The 27,451-nt window shown below is 43.6% G+C and overlaps 1 protein-coding gene across 1 annotated transcript in view; it reads right to left on the bottom strand.

Annotated features, from left to right (window-relative positions):
• Nucleotides 1-27,451, bottom strand: part of SPG7 (SPG7 matrix AAA peptidase subunit, paraplegin) — a 462,707-nt gene that overhangs the window by 204,402 nt on the left and 230,854 nt on the right. The window contains exon 10 of the mRNA XM_069216631.1: nucleotides 19,706-19,830. Within this exon, the coding sequence (XP_069072732.1) occupies nucleotides 19,706-19,830 (125 nt within the window). The remainder of the gene's footprint in view (nucleotides 1-19,705; nucleotides 19,831-27,451) is intronic.

Raw genomic sequence — 27,451 nt, 5'->3', positions numbered from 1 at the left:
CGGAAGACTTTGGCACGATCTTGGCCTTCTTCGGTGCCGAAGGTGTTGCTTGGTCACCGCTTTTTTATGGGTTGAGCCATGGCCTTCAGGCAGTGGCGTCCCCAAGGCCTTTTGCTTTTTCGGCTGACTTTGGGGTTTGGTCGGGGCAGGCGTACTCACTTTTTGGCCCGCTGTCGACGGTCGGTCTCCGTTGGAGTCGTCCAATTCCGATCCCTTGATGGAGATAGCCATCTCCTCTTCGACGTTGAGGTGCTGCGACGATTTCAACGCCATCGACGCCATCTGCAAGCGTCTCTCCTTCCGATCTCTTAAGGTCTTTTTCGACCGAAAGGCCTTGCAGGCCTCGCAAGTATCCTCTCTGTGTTCCGAGACAGACACAGATTACAGACCCGATGCTGGTCTGTGTATGGATACTTTGCGTGGCACGTCGGACAGAAACGGAAAAGGGTCCGGTCCATGAGGCTTCGACGATGGGTGTGGTCGGGCCGACCAGGCCTCGGCTGGGCGCGGATGCCGTGAAGGGCCACCGAAGTGGTTGTCTCGTCAGTGCCGATGTATCGATAGAAGAGCTTTACCGAACGTAACAATACCGACGGTTTTTCGATGATTTTATTACTTTCCCGATTCGAATCATGGAGCGAAGAGGAACACATCCGAACCCGATGGCGGAAAGAAAACAATCTAAGATGGAGTCGATGCCCACGTGCAATAGAGCCGAAAAGGAGACTCGGTCCTGTGACTTGAAAAGACTTCTTTGAAGAAAAGCAACTTGTAACACTCCGAGCCCAACACTAGATGGCAGTAACAGTGCACAGCATGTGTATCTGCAGCTACACATGCCATCGAACATATACATATACATATACATATATATATATATATATATATATATACATATCCCAAACATGAAAAGCCCAGCCGCCAGTTCACGTTAAAATCCAAGCATTTAATAGCATTTCTGAGCAGCAAGACAAAAAGTCCTGACGCGTTTCGGCAACAGCATGCCTTGTTCACAGGTAAGTAAGAGCAGGTGTGAGTAAGCCAGTGCTTTTTAAAAACACAGTCATGTGACTTCAATGACCAAACTCCAACGCATGGTCTGTGGCCCCTTATGGGGCAGGAGGTGACAATGATATATATATGTATATTTGTTTATTTATATAGTATGTACTATATACAAGTTCTTTTCTACACACACGCATAAATATATATATATTTTTAAAGTGCTCCGGAGTCCCTGCACATGGGTGGGACTCTTCAGTGTTTACGACTATTGATGAGGATCCCCTGGATGAGAGCTTATTTTCTTACTACAGTATTGGATCTTTCATAGATTCACATGCTTTAATCAGATTAAATATCAGTTGAATGGCATATTATTGGTATGAACATTTAAGACTGTGAGTCTTGTTTGTACTACCTGCACAAGCTCCGGCTAAAATATCCCCTGCATTCTCCTGGGATGTTTAGATTCACAAGTTCATTGAATACAGAAGCCAAGCTGATCAGTGTAAGGATTTTGGATCTGGATGAAGGGCTTAGCCTTGGCTCATCTTCCGTAGAGACTAAGGGGGTTATTCCAACTTTGGAGGAAGTGGTAATCCGTCCCAAAAGTGACGGTAAAGTGACGGATATACCACCAGCCGTATTATGAGTCCATTATATCCTATGGAACTCGTAATACGGCTGGTGGTAAATCCGTCACATTTGGGACGGATTACCACCTCCTCCAAAGTTGGAATAACCCCCTAAGTGCAGTTGTCGGTGCTGTCTCTCTGAGAGGAGAAGTACCTCTGTGAACCAGTATTGGCATGGCCAACTCAGAGTGATGAGAATGATCCTGCTGGGCTCTGACTTAATCTTCATGAGAATCCTTGGGAGGAGAGGAGTTGGAGGAAAAGCGTAAGCAAAGATTCTAGATCGTGAGATCGAAAACGCATTCACCCACGACTGAGTGCAAATGCCAGCTTGCGTAGAAATGGCATTTCCAATTCTGGGAGGTTGCAAACAAGTCCTGATTCGGTCTGCCCCACTGATGGAACATCCCCTCCAGTGCTTCCTGATTGATCTCCCATTCTGGCAAGTACTTTTCATCCTGCTCAGAGTGTCTCCTATGATACTTTGCTATTCTGGCATATGTTCTGCTTTCAGATTCACCTTGTGATGGATCGACCACTCCCAAAATCTTTGAGTCACTTGGGTCAGTACATACGACCTTGTGCCACCTTCCTTGTCGAAACAGTGCATTGTTGTGGTGTTGTCTGTGTGGATAAGTACTGTCGATTTGTGTATCCTGGGCAGGAAGGCTAGATGTACCAGCTTCAGTTCTAGCAAGCTGATGTGAAGAAACAACTGAGATGGCTCCCATTTGTCGCGGGCTTACAACTCTTGCAGATGAGCTCCCAAACCCTCTAAGGAAGATTCTGTGGTGATGACCGACTGGGAAGCTTGGGATAGGAATGTTAGGGCTGTGGAGAGATTTGCCTTACAAATCCAGCAAAACAGAGCTGTGCGCATCTCTGGGGTGACAAACTAAATTGTCAAAAATGCTTTGTGTTTAGATCCATTGCCTGTCTAATTCCTCTTGCAACTGTTGCATTCAAAGGCAGCAAATTGGTACCAAGGGAATGCATGAAGACATCATCCCTAGCAGGGATTTGAAGGGACAAACAGAAAGTGACTTTTTTCCTTGCACTAGACAGGCCAAGTGCAGTAATTTTGTCCTTCTTTAAGAGTTGGATATTCTTTGTTTAGCACTGTGCCGTGTGTAGCTCTCAAGAACGCTATCCTCTTGGATGGCTAAGGGGCTGACTTTTGTGGATTCAGTATACGGCCCAATTTGATGAAAAGGTGTAACCGGGCTTACGGATTGATGGGAAGGTGCCTTGACCAGTCAGTTGTCGAGATATGGAAAGACTAGGTATTTTTCCTGGAGGAAGTTGGACTGGTGTGTGGTGAGCACCTATGGTGTTATCACTTTATACCAGGTCCAGGTATCCCCTATCAGTGAAGCATGGGCAGTGTCTAGGAAGCCAGGACTCTCTAGAGGTAGCCGTGGATGAGCAGCCAAGACTTATCTAGGAGACATGCAAAGCTTATGCAATATCACTACAGTCACACAGCTCTTACACATATGAAAGAACCACACAGTGTTACAAAAATAAAGGTACTTTATTATAGTAACACAAATACTAAAATACTGTGCAGGCAATATCCCAACCGGAGGTAAGTAAACATACTATTATTTACACATTAGAAGTAAGAAAACAGCAAAAAAAGCAATAGGCATTGGTAAAAGCAATAGCAAACAGAGAGGGCCAAGCCATATATTTAAAACGTGGAATGTGAAAGGCAGTCCCTCACCCAAGGAAGTGGAATCAGTAGAAGGGAGCTGGAGGAAATAGGATCCCCAAAAGGTGAGTACCAGAGTGACCCCCAGTGACCAGGAGAGCAGAGGCAAGTACCTGCTTTTCCCCAAAACCAACAGGAGGACTTTGGAAAAGGATTGTGCAAGGCCAAACCAAGACAAAGACTGGAAGAACTAAAAGGTGGATCCTAACAGAAGAGGACCTGCAAAGGAAGGGGACCAAGTCCAGTTCGAGTTGGAGTGACTTGTTATGGCAGGAGCCACTACCCACCCTTCTGTGGCTGTAGGATCAGGTCGACGGTGGATGACAAAGGTCAGCAGTGCAGCACAGGAGCAGAAGAGGAGTCCCAAAAGTGATGCAAGTGATGTCTGACATCAGCGGTCATGTTGCAGTTGGTTAGTGGTGCTGGAGAACCACCAAAAAGCCATGGCAAATGCAAGAGTCGGAAAAGAAGGTTTTGCAAGGCTGAAGAGGACCAGCAAGGACTTGCCCCAAGGTGGGGAGTCTGAAGTGAACCTCAGCGGCTGGGAGAGTCACAAGAAGAGAAGGCAGCCCTACAGCTGACCCACGGACAGCAGGCACAGGAGTCGCAGTGAGGACCACTCAGCACACCTAGAGGTGTATCCCACGTCACTGGAGCAGCAGGCAGGAGACTGTGAATTGCAGGAAGAAGTGCAGGACGCAGGGGCTGCACGGAGCCTGAAGGTTTCTTGGAGGAGGAACAAACAAGCCTTGGTAGCTGCAAGAGATGAGGTGCACAGGGCTACTGTCCTGCAAGGAGAGGTAAGGGCTTACCGTCTCTCAAGTTGGACAGCTGGTAGAGAGGACCAAGGGGACCACTCCAGATCACCACATGTGATGCAGGATACACGCAGCTCCAAAGGAGAGAAGACCCACACAGCTGGTTGTCATTGCAGTTGGTGCTTGCTGATGCAGTGGAGTGATTCCTTAACTCCAAGGGAGATTCCTTCTTACTTCTTGTGCAGGCTGAAGACTCGCTGCCCTCAGAGGGCAGGTGCTGGAATGTGCTGGGGAAACAATGTTGCAGAGCAGAGTAGTTGCTGAAGTTGCAGAATGACTGTTTCTGGAGGGCCCAGGTGCAGTCCCAGTGGCCAGAAGATGACGTAAACAATGCAGAGGAGCCCTGCTGGAATCTTGCACATCAAATCGGAGGACCCATCCAGGAGGGAGACCCTAAATAGCTTACAAAGAGGGATTGGTCACCTAGCAGGGTGACCGCCTATCAGGAGGGGGCTGTGACGTCACCTACCTGACCTGGCCACTCAGATGCTCCCAGGGGCTTCTGCCTACCTTGGATTCAAGATGGCAGAATCAAGTGGCCACCTGGAGGATCTCTGGGCACCACTCCTAGGGTGGTAATGGACAGGGGAGTGGTCACTCCCCATACCATTGTCCAGTTTCGTACCAGAGCAGGGGCCGGGGTCCCGAGACTGGTGCAAGCCGGTTTATGCAAGGAGGGAACCAAATGTGCCCTTCAAAGCATACCTGTGGCTTTGGGAGGCTACCCCTCCCAAGCCATGTAACACCTATTTCCAAGGTGTTACCTCCCTTTCCTACAGGAAATCCTGTATTCTGCCTTCCTCTGTCTAAGCAGGTCAAGCAGCAGGAGGGCAGAAACCTGCCAGAGGGGTGGCAGCAGCGAGGGCTGCCCAGAAAACCCCAGAAGACTAGTAGCAACAATGCTGGAGGTCCTCTAAGGAGTCCCCAGACTGCCTGGAATCATACAACCAATAATGGCAACACTATTGGGGTATGATTCCGACAAGTTTGATACCAAATGTGCTCAGGTTCGGAGTTACCATTTTGTAGCTGCACACAGGTAGTGACCCCTGGTGCCCCAATACCCTGGGTACTTAAATACCATATACTAGGGACATATGTGGGGGCACCAGTATGCCAATTGTGGGGTGTGCAAAGTCCTAAGCAACCAAATTTAGAGGGGAGGAACTCAATCACTTGTGTCCTGGTTAGTAGGATCCCAGTGAAAACAGTCAAAACACACTGACAGAAGGCAGAAAGTGGGGGTAACCGTGCCAGAGAGGGTGCCCTCCTACATTTCTTGTCTTAAGAATGCCGCTACTGGTGCTAAGCGCTTTGTAAAAATTCAAGGAGCTGATGTCAGGCTGAATAGGAGGACCTTGAACTGATAATGGTTGCCATCTGCTGTGAATCTTCAAAGTTTTCGATGGCGTGGATGTATGGGGACGTGAAAATATGTATCTTGGAGATCTAATGCTGGCATCTAATCTCCCTGGTTTGGAAGATGCAGGATCTCCTGAAGCGTGACCATGCAAAATTACTGTTTTCTTAAATATTTGTTCAGTTTCCTTAGATCCAGGATAGATCTCCATTTCCCTGACTTCTTCAGGATTAAGAAGAAGTGTGACTAAAAACCCTCTTCCCTTCTGGTTTCCAGGGACTCGTTCTATGACCCCATCGCTGAGCATGGTCTGGACTTCTAACCTGAGAAGATGTAGGGGTTTTGGCAGGGACGTCTGGGGCCGAGACAGAGGTGTTTTTTTGTATGAATTCTAGTGTGTGGCCAAATTGAATTAAATCCAATACCCACTGGTCTGTTGCTATTTTCTGCCATTCGTGGAGGTGATTGGATATTTTGCCTCTCAGGCATATCTGAGGGTATGGAGATGTAGCCGGTGCATATAGTTTGTCACTGTCGATGTGCTGTGTCTTTGCTCTGATGACCCAGTTTCCTCTCTGGGTTTGCCTCTAGTATGCCGTCTGAGGAGGCTGTCCATGCTGGTACTGAGGACGAAACTGTTGTGACCCAGATTGGTATGATGAATACCTGTATCGTTGATAACTCCCTCTGTAGGAGAATTGCCCTCCATCTTGTGCGCCACAGAAGGTAATTTAATAATACTGTAGGGTACCCAGGGTCTGTTTTTATGAATTGGAGGGCATCATGAACATGTTTCCCAAAGAAGGCTTCGCCGTCCTGTGGGATGTCCAGAATCTTACTCTGTACCTCTAGTCTCAAGGAAGTGGCTTTCAATTAACCTTGCCTCCATAGGACTGAGCCTGCCAGTTTCCCAAAGAGTGCTTCGTTGTCCTATGGGATGCCCAGAATCTTACTCTGTACCTCTAGTCTTAAGGAAGTGGCTTTCAATTAACCTTGCCTCCATAGGACTGCTGAGCCTGCCAGCTGTTGAAAACCTGTGGACGCAATGTCCATGGCGAAGTCAATGATTTCTGAGGAGGTATGTTATCCTTCCTGTAGGATTTTCTTAGCCTTGGCTTTGATATAATCTAGAACACGGTCAAAATATGGTGCAATGTTGAGGTACTGGGTTTTTCAGAACCAGTACTGATCCGGTAACCCAGCGGTGCCAGGGTACACCCAAAGACCTCTGGTACTTTCCTGATTCAGACCACAGAAACTCAGAGTCTTCTAGGTGAAGTCAAAGATCGAATTTATTGGCTGCAGCCAAGTAATAAGCGTCCTAGAAGTACAACAGCACGGTTTGTATGTTCTCAGGAGACTGTGTTTCAATGCAAAGTCAGGTTTCCTTATATACAGTTTTTTAAGCTTCAGGCAAACATTCTTGACATTTTGGTTGGTCATTCACATGTTTTCACTACAAAGGAAAAAACAGTGTCATGATGAAACCTCATATTTCATGTCATCCAACCCATAATAAATTACCCGGCAAGGCCTAGTATTTTACATCAGATAAGTGTGGACCCCCAATAAAAACGGGCACCTCCCCCTCGTAAAGTAAGAAGAAGAAAAGAGCAGGTGCAGGTGTGAGCAAGATTAGGCAGGGTGTGTGAGCGATAATAAGGGTTTTATGGCATGGTGTGCCTTGATGCTATCTGATTCGGCCACTGGGAGAGGGACTGACCAAACAGGTTTGGCCTGAGGCAATGGTTCCAGCTTGCCCAGGTCAGAGAAAAGTCAATCAAGGTGTACGTGTCCTTGGAATCAAATCTGACTGTATTATAAGCCTATGTGAGGGCAACTTTTAAAAATGGCTGCCGTGTATAAAATGGGAGCCACGAGTGCAGGATGAAAATGGCGATTTCGAGGTGAAAACGCTGCTGGAATTGAGCGAAAATGCTCATGCTTAGTGTACTAGTCATTATCGGTCTTTTGATACTAAAATCGTACTGCTGTGGCAAAGTAAATTACATGGGTCCAGAATTTTTAGAACCACAATGTCTGACCACATTTGTCAGTCATATCTTTCAAACCCTGCTAAAGAGTTTGCTGCTCTCACCATGAGTGCGGACATTGAAGAAAAACGTTTCCCGATTTTGTCCAGATGCCTACCTTCCTTATCAGGAGGTGCGAAGATTGGTGCAGATGGATTCTTACAATGGCGCAGTGCTGCCTGGGTGATTAAAGAGCCCATTTTGGGATGCCCAATGAGGCACACATGAGAATCTTCGAGGACTTTATATTTTTTCTCCAGCACGGCAATACTGCAGCCACTGTGGCTGGGTTTTTCATGGTCTTTATCCCTTCTTCCAAGATGTAATCCATGATGGGAATAGCCCTGACACTCTTCCGGAATGGTTCCCTGAAGTCATATTAGAAGCAATCAGTTTGCTTCGTCGTCATGGGAAGATCAAGCCTCTTTGCCACTCTCTCCAGGAGATTATGGAAATGTCTTATGTCTTCAGTGGTGAATAGTGGGTGGTGGTGTGGAGGATGACGCTGCTGGAATGAGGCAATCATTCCATTCAGTGTGGACATCTCGAAGTTCCCCCTCCTCCCGGTCATCATCTTAAGACGAGGTATCATGCAGAGGCACCATTGTAAACTGTGGAGTATGTCTTGCCGAGGTGAATGTGGGTATATTTCATGATGCTTGTGGAGGGGAGGGTTGTACTGGAGGATGTTTGGAGGCACAGTCACCTGTCTGGGTGAAGTGGTTGTAGGCGGAAAGCATTTGTGGTAATCTGTCAGCATTATCTGTAAGTTTGAGACCAAAGCTCAGTAAGTAAACCTCATCTTCCTGATACTCTTCATATGGCTGAAGCTGTTCTTGCTATTGTAAACCATCTTGTTGTAGGGGATAGTAATCTTGGCCACAGTAACCATCTTCCTCTTCATCATCTTCCTGCTGTTATTTTACATGCAGTTCTGAGGGAATGCGTGCAACTCCAAAAGGACAATCATCCTCGGAGTCATCCTCATCCAGGAGAAGACTGAGTGTTAAGGGTGAGGCTTTGTTTGGCGGTATATGATCTGGTATTAAGTACATTGCTTTCCTCTCTCTTTTGGTCTTTCCTGAAATTTTTCTTTCATCGACGATGTTGTTGTTGAGGTCATCGTCAATGGGGGTGTGATCGTCAACAAGGCAGAGACCAGACTGACCGTTGACAAGATGGACGCCGCAGACTGTATCGTCGATGGTGATCTGGTTACAATCACAACTGTCACCGTCATCGTGGTTGGAGTCGTAGTCGCTGCCGTAGTTGACCTCGGCATAGTAGACGATTTCTTCGTCGACAATAGACTCATTGACTATCTTTCTATCAACTGTACCAATAACGTTTTATTGAATTTGTGGGAAATTTGAGGTGAAGATGTAGAAGGCTAAAACCTTGATTTTTCAGGCTTTTTCGATGAAAAAAAATACATTATTTATGCTTTTGAGAATGTTTTTCTGAGGAACTATGTTATCTATGAGATTTTTCTTTTTAGTAGATTTTCTGGGAGGTTCACGAGGAGAGCAAACTTGACCTCTTCCTCTTGTGAACTTTCGTGGTGGATGAGGAAGAATCCTCACTGTCATCCTCAGAAACAGTGTCCTTCTTAGCCTTTAGTTTTTGGAGCCAAAGCAGCAGCCTCCCCTCTGTCGTTTAGGGTTTTGGAAGTAAAGGTTCAACACTTGTGTTGATCTTCTGAACAAAGCCTTCTGTTTTTGGCACAGGTCCTACGTGGTCTAAAAATACATTTTTTTAGCTTGCTCCGACACCGTAGAGTCAGATTTGAAGCAGATGGTACCTAGTACTATAAAAGTAGATACTGGAAATAAGCTGAACTGAGTAGATCTCAGGAGAGACTCCATCACATAATGTGCAGTAAAAAATCTGAGAGGCAGAGGCCTCTGAGGGGAGTGTTCTAGAGAGTGCTTCAACATGATTGCTTGAAGTTCAGGCCTTGTTAAATGATAGGGATATGTTACTAATGTGAAGGCCTTATGGCCTTCCCAGGCTATGTTTAACATTACACTGCTTTCTAATGGTACCATGGGACTCCCACTTCGACGATGGGGAATGTTTCAAGCATATGAATCATTGAACTTCCAATACTGGAGTGATAGAGCCAGCAATGGACCTAAGAGGCCTGGAACCAATATTAGGAGAGGGCTAGATGTTGATCTACGATAAAGCAACTAAAAAATGACTGATGTGGATGGAGCAGAAACCGGCATCAGGATGTTTAACATTGAAGCGCATTTCACCAGGACCTCCTGGAACATGTTGATATCATCCACTGGAGAGACCCATGGTTGGGGCGAATCTGACGGCATTGGGGAGTATTTGCCTGTGATAGTCGAAGAAGTGGGAGAATAACAGGTCAAATGATGCCTTGACCTTGTGACCCAGACCTGGATGCATGATGGTAATGTGAACGTCTGGAGGATGGTCGAAATGATAAACGCCGGGACACATGGCGATGCCTGGAGTAGCGTGGACGATGGTGTACTCTGGAACACGATCGTCACGGAGAAGGTAAAGGCCTCAGAGGAGGAACATCCACAGGGTGTAGCTGTGGAAGAGATAGTGGCAATAGTGGAAAAGGCATTGAAGGCATAGGTGGGGGAGGTAGTGGAAGTGGAGGCAGTTGAGGAGATGCAGGTGGAATAGGAATCTGCCACCACTATGGGCGACAATGAAGAATATACCCTGGAGTACTCATATTCCAGGGATGATGGTAGACGTCTGTGCTTTGATTTTTGCCCATTTCTAATCGTCTGGGTGGTCTTGTCTTTGACAGACTCCTCAATATCGACTTTCTCCTATGTCTTGACCTCAACACACTCCTCAAGGTCAACCTTCTCCTATGTCTCAACATCAACACACTCCTTGATGTCAAACTTCCTCCGTGCCTTGACTTTGTAGTCTCTTTCGATGTCTACCTGCTATGTATTAACGTCGACCAAGCTCTTGACAAAGAACATGTAGGTATGTCACCTTGTCTAAATGTCAATGCTCTTGGCGTCGACCTGGAACGTCATCGTCTTTGGGCTGTGCTTCGCTTTTTGGATCTACCACGCCTGGAGTCCTCAGAGGAAAGTGGAAAAGCCCTGGTAAAGGACTGACCCTCTCCTTCCTCTCGGGATGTCCCACCTTCAGACTGTATCTGCTACCTGTCTCGCTCCTCTGCACCATGGAGGAAAATGTTCTCCCTTTCCCTCAGAGTGCGTCTGGAACACTTCCTGCTGTGTGGACATCTGTCAGGAACATGGATTTCAGGAAGACAGATGACACAGACATCATGAGGGTTTGATTTGGCCTTCTTGCATTCATAGGCAGGTGTAGGAAGCTGGCTCTCTATATGGTGCATTAAAAATAAGTACACCATGCAGAGAGTCCAGTGGATCCTCAATTGGTTTGCAGAGGCAAACGTAGATAGGACTAATGCTCTATTTTGTGGTAGTGTGGGCGAGCAGTTAGACTTATTCAAGGGTAGTGCTAAGCACTTGTTGTACTCACAGAGGCAATAAATGAGACACATAATCAAAAAATAAATCCAAGACAAAATTAGAAAAACAACAACACTTTTTATATAAGTTTCAAACCCAAGAACTTCGCAATCAGGTAAGTGGACTTTTAAGCATAATTACTTTGCAGTTTCAGAAATCAACACTTAGTGCAATTCTCAGAGTTCTTTCAATGTTTTCCTATGGAGGAAAACAATGTTCAGCAAACACAGGGAAGAACAACTTATGAGGTCAGGGAGTTAAGGCAAGTACTGGGCACTGACCAAAACCACACCAACAGGTCACACTGGTCAACAATGGGGTGGCTGGGTGCAGAAAGGTGTTGGGTGTCTAATGGTTCTCTATGGGAGTTGGACCTCGTAACAAACAGGCTGCAGGCTCTGGCTAAGAAGCCAGTCAGGGAAAACAAGCAGGTAGGTAGTAGACTTGGGGTGCTCAGGGATGTGGGTGCATCGTTGGTCCTTTTCTCTAGGGCCCAGGGGCAATGGATGCAGGGGTGCCCTTAGCAGTCACATTTACTCTGCTAGGTGGTAACCAATGGGCTGCCCACCTTTAGGGTGACCACACACCTCCTATGGCCATTTCCGTTGGGAAGTGGGCATAACCCTAACCCTAGTGGCCTAATTCCTTCCAAACAAGATGGAGGAATTTGAAAAGTGGTGTCCACTTCAGCTCATGCACCTTAGGGTTGGGACTGGCATGAAGTGGGCACACATCCTAGTTTTCCCACCGGTGTGCCTCCAAGTGGGGTGAGGATGGGGGGGGGGGGGTTGGTATTCTCCACCATCTGAAGAGTTCTGGGTCGCATTACAAAGGCAGCTAGGCCTTTGAAGCTCTTCGCCCTGGAATGTCCATCCTGCTTTGGTGAGGTGGTAACACCTCCGCCCAGTACAGGCTTTTGCATCAGGCCCTCAACAGCGCTGGCTCTCACCTTGGGGGCCAGAAACATGTCTAGAGTGGGTGAACTGGTCAGGATCAGTCAGTCAACACACTAGTAGCTAGTAGTAGGTTTTCAGGGGGCACCTCTTAGGTGCCCTCTGTGTGCATTTATTGATAAATCCATCACTGGATTCAGTGACGATTTATTATCCTGAGATGTTTGACACCAAACATCCAAGGGTTCAGAGAAGCAATCATGTAGCTGGGGAACTCGTAATGACCAGTGTCCAGCACAGGCATTTAAAATGGCCTCCCTGTTCACTTACTATGTCTCAGAATTGGCAGACACATAGCAGGGGCATATCTGCTCATGCATATATGCCCTCACATGTGCCCTGAGGCACCCTGCCTTAAGGGTAACCTACACATGGTACATGCAGTGATGAGGGACCTGGCACCCGGGGTGTGTGACAGGTCGTGTTTTCAATTTAACTTGCACCAACACACGCAGTCTGCAATGGCAGCAGTGTGTGGGTTTGGTGAGGGGTCCCTGGGGGTGGCACAACTGGTGCTGCAGCCCTCAGGGACCCTTCTTTAGTACCCCAGGCCCTAGGTACTAGGGGTACCATTTACTAGGGACTTAACAGTGGGTGCTAAAGAGTGTGCCAATTGTGAAAAACAACTGTGCAGTTTGGGAAAGAGATCTGACAATGGGGATCTGGTTAGCAGGGACCCAGTGCATCAACAGTCAAAACCAAATAAAAAAAACAGGCAGAAAGTGGGGGCTAACAATGGCAAAAGGATGTTTTCTTACAGCAAGACACTTGTCAAATAAAGATGGCATTTTATTTGACTAATGAGAAAACAATTATGCCAGAAAAAAAGACAGAAAAACACAGGAACACATTAAAACCATCAAGTGAATCAGTTTCCCAAAATGTCCCAATGTGATTTTTGGTGGGAAAAAAAGAAAAAGGCCAAGCTCAGGGCTCCAAAATCATGTTACCAGGAGCCGGAAAAAAGAGCTGAAAGGGTCCTTAAAGGTGCTGACACTATTTACACATTTACATAATGGCAGCCTAAAGGACTACACTTCCACTTTTCCTTCATCTTTCTCTTTTTATAAAAACAGGGTTTGCAAAAGAGTTTTAAGAAGTCAAATAACTTTTTTTTCCAAATAATTTGACTTAAATGTACATGTACTTAATACATTCATTACCCTTTTTTTCAAACACAATGTAAAACAAAATTGGCCACCAGATTCCTGCATGCAAAATCTCGATTTCTCGGCAGGCTTCACCAATACGGACTGTTTTTCTGTGACCTGAAGTGTGCACTGTCAGTAACCTACTCTTGCAGCCAGGTCACAACATGTTTGTCAAGCTCTCTCTGCCTGACATATCGTTTTCTCCATGCTCCTGACAGGAAAGGAAAAATGTATATTTGCATTTCTGATATCCGATCCACAGCAGCACATTTGCAAGCCCCATAAATACCAATAGATCTGATTCAGGCCCCAACAGAAGTCAACGTAAGAAATAAATTCTTCCCCTTATTTTGATTAAATCTCCAACTTCCTCTTCTAAAGTGTTGGCATCTATGCTGTACATATGTGTGAGTGAAATGCTTCATAATAAATAGGTAACATATCTTCCTTTGAGGTGAGAAACAATGTCTAAATAATGGGTTTGTTTATATATTCACTCTTATGATTTATTGTGTGTTTGATGAGAAGCTATGTCCTGGTAGATTTGCATTTCTTCACTTTTTTCTATAGGTTCAGACTATTGAGAAGAAGCTAATACTTTTGAAGATTACTTGAAAATTGTCTAGTAAAAGTTGAGTTAAGAATAAGCTATAAGAATGTAAATTTATGTTATGCTATAGAAACAATATCTGCTGAAGACTGAAGGCTAAAGGCTATATGACACTATATGAGGAAAATAGGCCCACTGGGGTGACTGCTTATTTTTCCTTTTTTTCTTGTTTTCTATGTAAAGATACAAAAGCTAATTGGGCTTGGATTATATGGCTTGGGTTATATGGAAAAAGTTATGAGGTATTGTTATGTGAAGCACAGAGTGATTACTACCCAACTACAATATGAAGCTATCAGTTTCATTCTAGAGGAGGGAAGCAACGTCATATTTAGTAAACGGTAAATTAATAATAAGATAGAATTGTGGTACTAGTTGTATACATATAATACTGTGCACACATAGGTATTTCAACTCTGTCTACTAAAGAAGTACAATCTACTAAAGAAGTACAAATGCCAGTCATTTTGCCTTGTTTTGATCGAACAGTACTTTGCGATAGACCTGAGACTGGCTTGAAAAGAATCAGTGCAGATATCTTGGTGCAATAAATATAACTGATATAATATATGTGTTAAGTGAAAAAAAATCAAAGGTTAAAGCTTAGTTATAGTTAGGGAAATGTATTTCCCCAATACAAATCAAGTTGAAACTACACAAACTTTAAACATTTGAAGTTATAACTTTCACTTAAAATGTATCCACCACTTTCAAATCATTATAAATAGCGGACCTCGTTACACACTTTTCAGCTCGCTAGCCAGACTGTGCTAGTCTAATAACAGTGGTCTCCCAACTGTCTACTTTATAATGAACTATAAATAACACAGAATTCCATTATAGTCAAACTGTATCTTAATCCATTACTTTATTGTTTATCTAGCCAAACATATCATGTTTAGTAGTGTGAAAATTGTGCAACGGCTATTCAGATTTTAACATTCACAATGAATACAGCAACAGTCGGGAGGAATAAAAAGTGGATTTTACCATATAACCCCATGCATAAGGATTGTGTTGCTAGGTGGAACATGGATTGTAGGATAGTGAATGCTAAGTATAAAGACCTATATGTTAGATCCTTCTGACCAGACACCATTCTAAGGAAGACAGAACTAAGCAATGAAACAAATACTCAGCATTAGGAAATTGTTTGCACGGTTAGAGATGTTAAATCAGGTCAAACAACAAAATGAGGTACCATATAACACACATCTGTCTGCAAAGAGCTGATATTTTTATGCATCCATAACTGTGAAAACACGGGGTACTAGAGCCAATATTAGATAATATGCTTCGAGACTTAGTGCTGTTTTGTAACATAATCAGTATAGTGTTGGGAATTACAAGAATGTAAGACGATGTCTACACAATTCTCAGTTTGTGCTGGTTCACTTCCTGATTCACTGTAATTAGTTCATTGTGCGTCAAGTTCCCAAAAAAATGTAGGAGCCCAAAGCAGCAATGCTGCCGATCGATGACAAGTTTAGTGCTTGCAGACATTTATGTTACAGGCAACAGGCTGAGCTAACACTTGTTCTGATGAATACTTGTAACTTCAGATTTCGACAGTGAGATCCAGAGAATTTTTCTTCAGTGCTCCTGTGCTCTAATAGGTGGTGGTGTGCCGCTCCTCGTTGGATATGTACAACCCCTGAAGTTACGGGGCTAAGCCACATACGAGCACTACTCATGTGCACTAACGGCAGTTCCTTTCTGTCTGCGCCATCCGAAAGAGAGATGGAGCTCCCATCTTTTGTTGATCTTCAGGGTTTCCAAAATTGATTTGGCAAATAACGCGCAAAGTAGCATGTGCCCCCCAAGAACTACAGCCTTTAAGGTGTGCCAAAAAGGACCGCAACATGGCCAGTCTTTGGTGTCTGGGCTTTGGTTATGACTCCAAGTAACGAAACAAATGCACCCTCTTGCACCCAAGGCTATTCGAGACCAGGGGCAAAACTGTACATCATTAAGCATAGGAAGAAGTTACACATCGTTCAGGTCCCATTCCTACCCAAGCCGTGTCATGCTACTGCTTCAATTCCATCACATATTCTGCACGTAAGTCAAAGCCCAAGTCCAAATGCAAGTGCAAGAAAACAAAGCAGGGTTCAATCCTGTTACTGTCACACTGGTTCCAAAGCGAAGACATGAGGGTGTCAAGATCTGAGCTAAACACCATTGAGGTCACTGACCGATAACCAATACCTTAGCTGATCCTGACATGCCCTGGTTTCTGGGCCATGGCTGACCCCAGAGCAAATCAAGGCATTCAAGGAGGCCACTACCCACATTCTTACTGTGCTGTTGACAGCCTTTAGTACACCTTCAAGCCACATCAAGCCACAGAGGCCTCCAGTCAGGATACCAATGGCAGGTCCTCCTGACAGGGAATCATACTGATGTTGCCCTATACTTTGGCTCATAAACATGCCAACATTGGCCACCTGAGGAGTGCCTTGTTTGCTGTGGTGGTTCACAGGGCAGTGGATGTGCTAGAGTTGCAGGTATCCTCCACTGAGACAAATGTTCTAATAGAGATTCTCTAACTTGGGCCAGCAACATCAGAGCCCTTGCTCCCATTTTATGACCACCCTCACATATGCCTTGATGGCTACGTGGTCAGAACCTTATTCTTCTCTGTCTTTTAGTGGGCAAGTAGTCAGGTGACACAGACTTATGCTTGATGGTCCAGATTTCCTCACCAATAGGATACATTTCCTAACTAACGTCCAATCCGTCACACGGATGGAGAATTCAAACAGACTGATGCTTGTTTGCAAACCATTGCCCAGCAAGACCTTGCCGGCAGTCCCATAAGATCTGCTAGATCTGCAGTTAGCTAGAGTATCCATAGGAAAATGTAATGGATCCTGTTTAGTTTTAATGGGTATCAGGACTTTAGCTTGGTCTTCAGGGTCGCAGGCCTGTGCTCTTGTCGCCTTGAGAAATTTAACCTATTTAGCTTGCTCTGTCTTAGCCTATTTATTTTATTATTTCTTTTAAAGTGGCTGCCATGTTTCTAGTTAGAGAGATGTTTTGATTTTACGTTATCTGTACCACTCTGTGAAGGTGTCACTATCAGCGTCAAAGTCAAGTGATGTACGTAGGTATTCACCTCATGTCCCTTTCCCACTTATGTGTGACAGGAACAGAATGTACTTTTGGAGGGAATTATTTACATAATTGTCGTCACAAGCCTGCCCCTTATCTATTGTTTGGGGAACTTACCTGTGTCAGGGGTCCTACAAGATCTGTATAAAAACATCTGAAACAGACAAGGTTATCAGAGGGATTCTTACCAGATGCTATCAATGCCATCTATGCTGCATGTCGCCTTGATGCAGATTCAGCCTTTGTGTCACCACGAAGTCTGATCTAGACCTCATTCCAAGGTAACAACGGGGGGCAGGAGCTTCTCATGGACCTGGTACTAGCAGATCAGGTTTAGCACACTTAGCTCTCGTTAGGTTAGGGATTAGGTTCTCTATGATAGGGATTTTTAGACAGTTTCATTACACTATGGTGGGGGTCTTTGTATTCACGACTCTTATCTTTATCATTCTGCTACTTGCATTGTTCATTATCCTAATCATTGCAGCTCATGCATTTTATCTTAGATTGTAGTATTTTTAATAAACCTGTTAAAAAAAACAAAAAAAACTTTCCTGCATTTCCTTTATTGCCTTGTGTGACTGAGACTTATTGCGCTAAATTGGGAAAAGGGTAATCTCTGTTCCACCACGACTCCCCTGAGATGTTGCATTCAAGAGTCCTTTGTAATGGCTGCCAGAAATCACTTTTTACTGTTTTGGTTTTTGGTGAGGTACTGCTTGTCAGCCGGGAGGGTTGGGCAGACAGTTGCGACTTGCTGTAGGATTGGCCTCGTCGCCTACAAAAGTGCCGCCATCCCTAAACCAGCAGTCTCACCTAGGAGGGAGAGTGGATACGACATACGAGCACTATACATAGGATACGACAAAAGAGCACTACCAAAGGTAAGTAACTTGTTCATTTTGGTGTGCATTCTAGAGATCTCCAAAGCATCAGTAACTTGTTAAACAAGCCACATCCCCCATACAAACTGCAACTTATCTTTGCTTCATACTTAGATATCTTCTATATAGTTTAATATTTGAGATAGTTTTACAATTTTTCACTTTAATTAATTTTAAATAATGCATAACTCCTTTACCTTGAGGCAGTTAAGCTCATTTGCACTAAAGGAGGAGGAATAGCAACAACACCAGCCTAGTGAGTAGTCAAATGACCATTTCAGCAACCAACTGTACTCAAAATGGATTACTGATTAGCTGGCTGCAGTGAATAGCTACACCCCTTGTGAACAGCCACCCAAGCACATGGTGAGTCGCAACTCATGCTGCTAAAAGCAACCCCCCCCCCTCTTCTTTGAGGTGACATATAGCCCCTAAGGTCCAACTCCATTTTACTGAGGTACAGACTACATGCTGGCTAATGACCGTCACCATCTTTTCACTCTTAAACAGTGGCAGTCGCCATCTTACCAAATTTATGCAGAACCATTGTCATATCTATGATTAGACGCAGATGCTGTCTGACCTTATCTTTCTAAGAACTGTGAATGCATCAAGTCATCAGATTGATAACAAAGATACAATACTTGATCCGACGTTCAACTGGGTAACATGTCTACTTTTCATCATGTCAAGGTCACATAAAAACGTATTAAGACATATAGCCAAAATACTGTATTCTGAATTAATGTCCTTTTACCTTGTATGTTCAGGGACGCACATCTAAAAGCATGTAATCCATGTCAGACATCCATAAAGTTGTCAGAAATTCCAATTTTAGGTAAAATTTACTATTTAAGGACTACCACTTGGCAGGAGAGGCCCTTCGCCAAGATTATCGCCCAAGATTCTGCCAGAGACCATCTCACCTACTGTCAGCATACTTTACATTTCTCAGATGCAACATCTCGTCTGAAGCCTTAAACTGATTAAGCTGAGTACCGAATGAAGACCGACTGGCTGCTACCGCAGCATGTGTTGGCCCTTCGTGGGGAACATTGTCTTCAAGCCTCCGCTAAGAAAGACAGCCTTTGCTTTCAACAGGCATGCAGTGCGTCTCTTCTGCCTAAGAAACTCTAGACTGCATGTTGCTCTGCCTATCATGCTCTCTTAGTGCAGTGCATGGAAGTAGACTTTAGGGTGTTAGATTTTAGATGATATTTCAAGACATGTTGGAAAGGTTCATTTTTTTCTCGTTATTTATAACATGCCTTCTTGCTGTTTTTATAACATTCTGTGTCGTTGTTCTAGACGTACTGAGAAAGAGATTGTTCCTGTAGTAATAAATATGGTTAACTTAAAAGTGTTCATTCTTCTTAGTACAGTGTGTGTGATACTAGGAATAATAAAATGAGGGTTGCTGCTGTTTGCACAGTGTCTCTGATCCCTTCATGGTATTATTAGTAACCCAAAAGCAATGCCTCTACCTCAATTACACATTGAATAGTGTTTTACGCGACTAAAATAACCTGTCTTTCACATTCACTGCTGGTGCTCTGAACCAAGTTCACCTGTGGGTGGGAAAGAACACCTTGAGCATTATGCCAAAGCCATAATTAAAACAACAGAGGAACCACACACCCTACCCCCCCATGAGCAGTCACATCTTTTGCCAATGTGAGTAGCAAGACCCCGTCATTCACACAATATTACTTTTAGCAACTAAATTAACCAGTAATGATATACATTCCTCATGAGCAATCATATCACGATCCACATCCCCCATGAGCACCCAATACCAGCCCTCTAAGAGTACAAATAGCCACTAATGAGCATTATTATCCAGGCACTATGGATGTGAAAAGTCCTGCAGAAACCATATTATATGTGAACAGTCCCAAGACCCTTTGATGTTAGTTTTTGCATACTTGCAGAGTAGGAAGGTCAATGAAGATGTGTCTGTCCAGCCGGCCAGGTCTCATCAGAGCATTGTCTAAAATGTCAGCACGGTTCGTAGAAGCCAACACAATGACGTGATCTGTTGTTCCCATTCCTAAGGAGAGAAGAAAATAAATGAAAACGCACTGTGTGACATCTCTAATAAAAAAAAAAAACAGTCATTCAATGCTATTCAATAATGTTACCCAGCTATGAATCATATTCCAGAATTTCCATCACCATTTCCACAGTAAACCTTAAGATAATACTAATATGTTCTCCATCACAGGATCGTCATTAAAATTCATAAACACTCAAAATTCTCTTTTATTTGAGAGATACTGGAACACTATAATAGAGAGAAACAAAACTTTTCAATTATAAAAAATATCTATCTATCTAAAGCAATATTTTTGCTTCTCTTTTTTATTGTTTGCAAAATATTTTATTAAGTTTTCTTTGTTCTAAGGGTACAAAAAGAAAAAACGAAGTAAAGATAACGAAGAGGGATACTTAATACAGTACACAGAGGAATCTGAGGACATACCTTGCAATCTGGAGTAATATAGTGTAACATCACAGTATAGAGGAATCCACATTACAACCATTTTATATATTAAGTCTTGTAAGCCCCGAAAGAGGAAGAAAGACAGGTAGAGGGATAGAGGTGAGGGGAGAAACGTGTGTGCCCCAGAGGGGAAGTGGGGGATATAGATCAGGGCAAAGGGTAGAGATAGATGTCAGCGTTAAAGTCAAATCGATGAGTGGATGGTGTAAAATGTATTGCATGTATTGAGAAGTGGGTTAGATAGGGTGTGTGACCTATATTTAGTCATATCATTAACATATATGTGATATCGTCCTTAAAGGATGTTGGGTGTGAGATATTGGTTTGGGGGGTGGGTTACAATATTTGTAGATATAGATCTAATTTGTTCAATAGTTTCTGCCATATTTGACAGTTGAAGTTGCTGTTGGATATCTCTGCTTCTAGTAAAACAGGCCCATGCCCACCAGGTATGATGTGAAAAGTTTTCCATTCATATGAAATGTTTTTTATTCCTATTTTTAGTGGGAAGTCGAGGAGACATTTGTTGGTGGGGTTAGGTCTCAAATCCGCCAGATGGGCCCAAGAGCTAAGGGTGATTAGATGGAAGTCTAAAGGTACTGTGGCGTTAAATATATCATTAATTACTCTTTGAACCTCATACCAAAATTTTCAAAGTTTTCTGCATTGAAAAAGCATGTGGCATAGTGTACCTGCGGAGTCTTGACAGTTCCAGCAAGACCCTCAGAAACAAAGCTTTTCAATTATAAAAATACCTATCTAAAGCAATATTTTCATTTATCTTTTTTAACAAATACACATATTCCCAACTCATCGAAAACCACTCAGTAGCTATTGATAAGTTGGTTAACAGATAGGAAACGTGTGTTTTCTAGACTTAATAACTTTAGTGTAATTTGATAAATCTACAGAATCTGTAACACACCAGAATCATCATAGCAAAATATGTGCATGGCGTTCAACTGAAGAGCAAGTCCACTTACTCTCTCATTTCATAATGAACGTTTACAAAGAGGAATTGTCCTCCAGGGTAGCAGAAAGCACTGACTGCACCAGCACTAAAATTATCTACTTAGGACCCAGCACCAAAGCCTTTGACATCCTTCAGCACCATTTCCTTCAATGCTACTGTCCATGAAGTCATCACCTATACCTCTGAGCCCTCGAATGACAAACAATATTGGTGCTCCTAGTTATGGCAAGAAGTGTTCCAAGAACAGTACTGAAGACCCAGATGTTTGAGCAATGAAGAAGTTAGATGGTGAAAAAGAGGAAAACACTTCAAACAGGAAGGATGTCACTGTTTCATCAGAAGCAAAAGAGTGTCATACAAACAAGAAAATGGAAAAAGAATAACAAGAAAGGAAGCAGCCCCAGATCAGGCGTATACACCTTGGATGTGACCCATCTTTTAAAAGTATATGTATATATAGATGCTCACCTAGGTCAATCTTTAGGGAACACAAGTTCAGAAAGGCAAAAATAAAGCTACATGCTACCTTTATGCAAAATGTATCCAGACAATCCTATCCAGGAAGGGGATTAAGGGCCAGATGTAGCAAAACAATATTTTGCGACTTGCAATTTGCGAGTCACAGCGACTCGCAAATTGCAACTCGCAAAATATTATGCAGAAAGGTGTCTCAGACACCTTCTGCGACTCGCTATGGGGTCGCAAAGACCCACCTCATGAATATTAATGAGGTGGGTCGCAGTTTGCGACCCCATAGCGAGTCTAGGCACTCACAGGGATGGTGGCCTGCTGGAGACAGCAGACCACCATGTCCGTGACTGCTTTTTGGATAAAGCAGCTTTTTTTTTCTTTTTGCAGCCCATTTTCCTTAAAGGAAAACGAGCTGCAAAAAGAAAAATTCCGAAACCATTTGGTTTAGTTTTTTTCAGAGTAGGCAGTGGTCCATAGCACCATTGCCTGCTCTGAAAAAATATTTTGATTGGCATTCACAAAGGGGAAGGGGTCCCATGGGACCCCTTCCCTTTTGCGAATGAGTTACCATCCACTTCAAGTGGATGGTAACTGCGAGTTGGTTTGCGATCGCATTCGCGGTCCCAAAGCAACTCTGCATGGCGATGCGGTCGCAAATAGGAAGGGAACACCCCTTCCTATTTGCGAGTCGCAGCCTCAAATTGCGAGTCGGTACTGACTCGCAATTTGCGGTTGTGCATCGCGTTTGGCCTTTTGCGCCTCGCAAACTGCGTTTTTCGGAGTTTGTGAAGCGCAAAAGGCTTGCTACATCTGTCCCCAAACCCTTATTACCATACTTAATCTAAGGACTCACAGGGATAAGGTATGGATGAAAAATACTATAGTCATTGGATACCTCATGGTAACACAGATCTGAGACAAGTAGTTGTCTATACATTTGCCCCTTTATTTATCCCATCACAAGAACATTATCCTGGAGATCATCTCTAGCAAGTGGATCTCGGAAAAGTCCAGCCAGTCAATGCAGGGTGAGACAGAATAATCCAGTTTTTTTATTCACTGCTGAGCAGAAACCCCAAAAAGCCAGAAAAGCCATCCCTCGCCACATACCACACTTTTACCCCCCCAACTTTTGTTTTTTTAGATAACTTTGTTGAAAAGTCAGGACTTGTTCAGAGCAAGGGCCTCTAATGGCCATACCCTCGAACCAGACAAAAAATAAAGTGCTTGACCCCAACATCTCTATTTTTCTGATGCAAAGATGGATTCAGTGGAGGTCCCAAGTCAGGATGACACTGATGAACCCCATGTGAACGGCATTAGTTATTCCAGCCTAGAAACAGAGAAACTAGAAGAAAAGGAGAGGACTTGTCAAGCACAGCATTTTTCACTCACTGTCCTGCTGTTTACACTTATTCTCTTCTTCCCTGATGACAATTAAGCCATGGTGACACAAATTATGACAAAGGACAGACTGTCTTTTAAAGAACGCATGTAGTATTGCTGAGTCTGGTGGATGCAAAGGAGCCAGTCTCCATTTGCAGGTCAAGGAGGTCTTGAAATGTACTTCAATGGTGATGATTTGTTCAGCAAAGAGACTGATGATTCCTTGCACATATTAAGATCAGACCGATACAAAGAAGTTCCTGGGGCCATTTCATTAGGTTATCCATCCCCTTCCCAGACCCAAAATGGCAGGTTGTGCATGGGCAAACAGAACAGCTGTTTCGTTCTCCCACCAAGTGCAATCCCCTCCCCCAAGTCCAATCCCCTGTAGGACCCAGGAGGAATATCAACACAAGAATTTAGAGGTGGAGGGGTCCTATCAAGGGCAGTTCACCAAAGAAAGACCTGAGAGCTTTCCGTGTGACTTGATGTCTCCATTCATTTGTGTGGAGACTCATCTCCCACTGTGCTTAGACATGTGAAGACATTCCATTCATGACATACTGTTGACTGGCCACATTCAATAGGTTTGCAACCCAAACAACTGGATTATCGAACTAAGTACACAGCACACACCCTGAAGTTGGTGGTAAAGACCCACATGCTGATTAGCAAGGAGTGGCCAAGGCCATCCTATTTCCACAGAGAAACCAAGGTTACATGTCAGCTATATCATGGTGCACAAGAAGCCTCGTCCCCAATATGGATGCAAGATTAATCTATACATTTATTGGAAAGCAGCTCTTCAAGAAGATTCTTTCAGAGGTGGTACCAAGCCCATGGGTAATGGGCTGAATGTGTTCAATGAGCTTGAAGGAAGCATGATCCCATGCCCAGGTCCATAAAGAAAAGAACACAAGTACTATAGGTTTCATGGTAGTTCAAGGCAACTGTCAGTTCCATGAACCCAGCCTTTTATGAAGCAAATGGTGCCAGTGGTTGCATATTTGCATAGGATGGAGATTTACAGCTACCTCTATTTAGATTACTAGCTGCTAAAGGTGTACTAGAGCAAATGAGACATGAAAACAATCCTTGAAGCCATGAACTCACAAAGGTCAAAGAATGATTGCAGGACATACTGTTCTTGGGAGTTTGGCTGGATTTACTTATCTCAAAGACTCAACATTCAGAGCATAGATTACAGTTTCTGAAGCAGATGTTCAAGATATGTTGAAGCACAGACTACACATCAATGAACTGCAGCTCAGGATGGTCAAGAGATCTTGCCCCAGCATCCCTAGAAAATGCACCTTGTTGTAGGTGGACAAAACAACATTTTAGATCCTCAAGTAGAAAGACACCCATTTGCTAGTTCTCTTAGGAGGGTTCCAAAAGCTAAAGATGTGAATACAGGTTACTAAAACATATAGAACAACACAGTAGATTATCTAACCAGGTCTGGTTAAAATCACATAATAATCTCTCGACCAAAATGTCAAGGACCACTTTGTTTCATTATTTGGACACCTCTGGCATCTGCTTATTGATATCTAGCAGAAAAAAGGGTTCTTCCATTGCCTTCAGGTATCCAAAGGTAAGTCTGTTTTGGGGAGGCATTTGCTGTTGATGTTCAAGGTGCAGCGCATAATGCACACATTCCACATCAGATCCCATAATAGCGCAAAGATGGGCGCAGCAAACTTGGTTTCTAGCTGTACTTCCGATTTGCCTCCAGGAACCCAGTCTGCATTTGGAACATTCCAAACCTCTGTCCAGAAATTCTGAGAAGATCGTCAATCACAACTCAGTTTCACTAACGTAGTGCGATTATTTCAGTTTGGCCTGTGACTGCATAAAGTTGCTGATCAGCACCAGAGAGGGCCTGACTAATGTCAACTTCTGTAATAAGTGAAATGTGTTCTGAATCTCGTGTCTGACCGACGGTATGCATCTGATTATGAACAAGCCTCAATATGTGTGGCTATGCCAGTTGGGCCTCAAAACATCAGGCCTCTAAAATGCTTCTACATGAGTACCTCTAGAAGCAGGAAGTGCCAATGCCACTGCAGCTCTGGTCCAAGATGTTCTGTTATGAAAGCTCCTGCTGGTCCAAGCTGTTGCCCGGTGCTGTAAATGAACATGGTACTGTTAGACAGTAACCATCTTCAATTAAACCAACAACCGGATGATAAGAGTTTAACCCACTACTAAGTGGGCACTGAGATACTACACTAAAATGAGTAAATCTTTGAGGTAAAGTCAGCTTGAACTAGATTGCTTCTGCTCGGCATCATATTCACATACAAGAAAGCTAAAGACCAGTTGCCACTGCCCGGCAGATGACTTCCAATTGACAGGAGGAAGAGGCACCAATGCCACGTACATGGCTATCACACCATTGGCTGAAATCTGTAAAATGGCCAGCAGGAAGTCCTTCCATATCTCCTTCAAACATTAGTGTCTGGATGCATAAATGTCAGTAGACACTAACTGGACCGCCTCTTTGTAGGAGGTATCAATGACTTTTCATAGAAAAAATGCTCAGTGAATTAGTCTGTATCACAAAAGAGTAAGATAGAGTTTAAAAAGCTGACAGTGTCAGAGTACTTCCTCAGGAAACAGCTCAGTCATTAAAGTACTAGGTACGCCTTTACATTAGTATTGCCAGGACTCACATAAGATCATATCCAACAAAAGGAAACAACCAAAGATAAGGTAGTTTCACTAAAAAGGACAAACGCTCTCAGTGACCGAGGTGACATGCTTCATCATTGGGTCCCTCCTTCACCCGGGACATGGGTCTATTTGTCCATGATGGGCTCTCCCTGGAGCTCCTTAGATGGAGGAGTGGGTAAGCGTGCCAGATTTTTCATTATATATGTCCTTGAGGACCTATTAATACAGAGGTATAAAAATGTATTGGAGGCTGAATGTCTTGCCATTTTTATGGCTTACTCCCCATCACATTATTAAAAACCAACAAAATACTAAGAAGACTGTATTATGCAGTCCCCTCGGTTTTGTGGCAACATGTCTCTGCTGCATTTAAGGCCCAAGTGGGTCTGCGGCATTAATCAAAACAAAGTCCACCCTATCCAAATGACTAAACCCACTTCTGGTTTGGCAAGCGTCCGACCAGCTTACCCTTAAAAAGCATGTCCTCCTAAGAGTCTTATTGTGGTCACTTGTGTGCCTACATTAAGCAATTGTACAAGTAAAGGGCCTTATTCCTTCAAACTAAAACCTGCACAAAATTAAATACCTTTTCTTAAAGGGAGCAGTTGGCTTTGGGTTTTAACATAAGCCTAGGTTCACCATGGATCATGCCTCAGGTACTGGAAATACGCTCCCAACAACCAAGACAATCTAGGACAATCAGTTCTGAATTATTGGGTCACAACAGTAGTTAACCATCTTGATTACCCACAGTGGTGACGTCACTGCAGTGAATAACCGGATTTGTATCCAATTGTCCACAACAAAGGCTTTCTTTGGAAGTCATATAGAATATCTGTATTATTCTACATAATCCCAACAGCTCCTGTGTCACAGAGCCACAGATCACAGCCAGACATTCAGAGCTCTTCATCTTCCAGGTCATCAAATACTTTTGAGAGATCCTCACTAAAAATCACTTAAAAAGCTAAAGAGCACATCATCCCGTCATGTGTTTTCCTCCTCATGCGCACTTACTAAGAAGAGAAGGTACTTGCCAAACCTCTTGACAGGGACAGTAAGGTTAGTTTTCCCAACATATTGGTGTCTACAATAGACATGACATTCTTGGTTGTCTAAGAACCATATTAAGGCTTGTGTTGGAGTCGGACACTTCTGTCCAGACATAAAAGCAAGTTTTTTCTCTCCAAGGTTTGGAACACATGGAATTACTGTTGGTCTTAAAAGTTCCTTCAAGCATAGTCATCTAAATGAGCATACAGACCTCTGAAGTCTTTTGGTAAAGACAAAACGCCTATCATGGAGTATTCAAGTGAAAGAGACATGGTGTATACCACTATAGTAGATATGTTTTCATCATCTAAGAGCTCTTTAATTCGGAAATGGCTAAACATTTGTTCCTCTTTCAAGAGTAATTGTCTCATGTCATGTCAAAATTGAAGTGTTTATAAAAAAAAAATATTACATTCCTGTGAGAATTACCTCCCAGCCGCTGTTATAACCATTAATGTTTCTAACTAGATGTGTATTTTCTTCACTCTCAGAATTGTGTGATTTACATCTTTAGTTTTGTTTGGGATTATTCTTTATGGACTTCACTTTGGCCAAAGTGCTTATCCTGGAGTATTCACGAGAAAGCGACATGATGTATACCACTTC

The sequence above is a fragment of the Pleurodeles waltl genome, chromosome 12, assembly GCF_031143425.1.
Source record: "Pleurodeles waltl isolate 20211129_DDA chromosome 12, aPleWal1.hap1.20221129, whole genome shotgun sequence".
NCBI lineage: Eukaryota > Metazoa > Chordata > Amphibia > Caudata > Salamandridae > Pleurodeles > Pleurodeles waltl.
This window is presented reverse-complemented; position numbering and strand designations above follow the sequence as displayed.